The sequence below is a fragment of the Branchiostoma belcheri genome, unplaced genomic scaffold, assembly GCF_001625305.1.
Source record: "Branchiostoma belcheri isolate BF01 breed outbred unplaced genomic scaffold, Haploidv18h27 scaffold38, whole genome shotgun sequence".
NCBI classification, from domain to species: domain Eukaryota; kingdom Metazoa; phylum Chordata; class Leptocardii; order Amphioxiformes; family Branchiostomatidae; genus Branchiostoma; species Branchiostoma belcheri.
Genome location: NW_017803998.1, coordinates 1,673,406 through 1,676,100, shown reverse-complemented (window position 1 = coordinate 1,676,100; position 2,695 = coordinate 1,673,406). Strand labels below are relative to the sequence as shown.

The 2,695-nt window shown below is 40.8% G+C and overlaps 1 protein-coding gene across 1 annotated transcript; it reads right to left on the bottom strand.

The window, feature by feature from the left end:
- Positions 1-741: 741 nt before the first annotated feature.
- Positions 742-2,349, bottom strand: LOC109476482 (slit homolog 1 protein-like). The gene has a single exon (XM_019777418.1). The coding sequence runs from the start codon at positions 2,347-2,349 to the stop codon at positions 742-744; it is 1,608 nt and encodes a 535-aa protein (XP_019632977.1).
- Positions 2,350-2,695: the final 346 nt, after the last annotated feature.

The window sequence follows — 2,695 nt, the reverse complement described above, 5'->3', positions numbered from 1 at the left end:
CAGTCGCAGCCTTTATACGGCTAAATTGATGCAGGGTATCACATAATAATCAATACAAATCACAACAATTACAACATTCTAATAATACAAATGATACACATATTTGTTCCACAATTATTTTGTGGAACTGTCACAAGGGTCTGTGCGGCTGCCATTCAGCGCCACAAGGTGACCTCAATACGACTTTCCCCAACCGAAGTTAGGTACCCATTCACACCTGGGTGGAGTGAGGAAATTCGTGTAAAGTGCCTTTCCCAAGGGCACAACGTCGGGGCGCATGTCCAGACATGTACCGGATACGACTCGGAATCGAACCCGTGTCTCCCGGTTCACAGTCTATTGCTCTAACCACTATACCACCCGACGCCACACACGTTAACGTTATTTATGTTAAAATCTTGCACGTGTACGGAGATTTTATTGGTGTGTTTGTGTGTGTGTTTGCTTGTGTTTCCGTACTTATTTCTACATGCTAGGCACGACGGGGACACTGACAGGATGTTAGGTCAAAGGTCCCAAAAAGGTAGTCTCATTTCCTACATGTATCGTCAACTTCCTGGCTTTAGCCTGCATGTATGCTACCAGTGGCAAAACACATTGAATCAGCGAAAACTTCATAATGATGTATAAACCACAAGAAATTCACTAAAATTTCTAAATATCTCCTGGAGTTTTAAGTGACATTTGGCTATAAGTATCCAAAGTTTTATGAAACTGAATGTCATTATTCTGCTTATATGTTTACAGTGGCACATCACCAAGGTGATATTGGGGTACATCAAAAACATAGGACTGTGAGTAAGCCTCAGCCTTGTCAGGTATAGTTTCATACATCTTGACATCCGAACCGGTTTTTACACCATTGTTACAGCCTGCATTGTCAGTGACTCTATCAGTGGCCTGACCTCTGGTAACCGAGCTATCCCTAATATGATACTGGGGTACATCGAACGTATACGACTTCGCATACGGCTCGGCGGAGTCTGGTATCGTGTCATACACATTTTCCTCATCATCAACTTTGTCAATCTGACAGTTGTCACCTTTACGGATGCTTCTTAAAGCTATACCAGCCGCCATGTTGTTTATGTGTGCATTTTCGCTAGCTTGTTTCTTCATTATTGCCCGATATACACCAAACAATGCACCACAGAAAGCAACAACTACAACAACAACTATGGTAGTCAACAACCACCCTGTTGTCTCTTCTGTGGCTTTTCGAGATGGTTTGGTTTCTGCCATTTTTGTTACACTAATGCTATACGCTTCTGATTTTTGCGTAGACACTGGCGTTGAATTCCCCAATTGACTGAAAGAGATTGTATCAGTCCATGTAGCCATGAAGCTAGCCTTGGTATAGTTAGATATATCTCCTATCTCTTGAGATATATTGTGCAGCTCATTCTGTTGTAGTTCCGTATTTTCAACTGTCTGTAATATTTTGGAACCGACAGTTGTTGTTGTTGCTGGCAATGTGATAGATTCAATGGTTGTAGGGTTGTCGCTATTTGCAGAACAATGCTTGTCAAGAGAACAGGGTTTTTGCAGATGCTTTAGGCTATCATTTCGTGCTATCGTTTTCCAGAAGATACATTTTGAAATGTCCAACTTATAGAGCTCTATGCCCATTGCAGAAGAAGGCGTTTGACAACGAAAAAGGGACTGCTGGTTGTACATCCCTGATGACAACGTTTCTTTCTCAAGGAAGTCCAGGCAAAAGATCGACACTTCCTCCTGGCATCTCTTGGTTGTCTTTGTTAAGTCGATGAGCCAGGCTATGTCACAGTCACAATGGAAAGGGTTTCCTCCCAAAGTAATCTCAAACGATGGAAACGTATTGTTTTTCACATCAATCCCAAGATCACACAAAGACAACGTCCTTATATTATTATGGGAAATATCCACTTTTGTTAGAATGTTTTGGAAACTTCTCACAGGCAATAAGTTGATGCAGAAAATTCGATTGCGTGAAAGATCTAAAACATTTAACCGATGCATGTCTTTCAAGCAGTTCCATGGGAAGTGAGTTATGCTGTTGTTTGTTAGGACTAGCTTGCTCAGATGTGGCAGCTGCATGCACGGGAAAGTCGTCAAGTGGTTATTCGGAAGCCAAAGCTCAAACAGCGATAGTGACAGTTTAGTGATACTGTACAACCCAGTGTTGTCGCAGTGAATTTTAAGTAGATTGGGAATGTAAAAGTCTCTGACGGTACACCCTAAATTAATCAGGTCTGCAAGTCGTTTTGATTGACATGTGTGAACTAAGTTCACAACGACGAAGGTCAAAGTCAGAACGAAAAGTTTGCAAGAAAACTTTAACTTTCTGTCACATTTGCGTGAGTATCGCATTTTGACATGCAAATGTGTAGAAAACAACGTTAGTAATATATGTGTATTTGGAGTAACAATATTGAGTTAACCTGTGAAAACACCCTCGTTCTACGTCACACGAAGCGTTGTACTACGTCACAAGAAGTGTTGTATTACGTCACAAGACGCGTTGTACTGCGTCACCTGGAATGTCACATTACGTCATTCTTCTTAACCGCAACTACACACTAATAGTTGATTGCGTATATGCAACAAAATAGGTCAGTATTATTGCATTCGTATATTCTTGTACTCAGATATCATATATGTATTCAGTATTGTATATTGTATCCTTGTTAATTCGCAACTATATAGTATTGTAGAA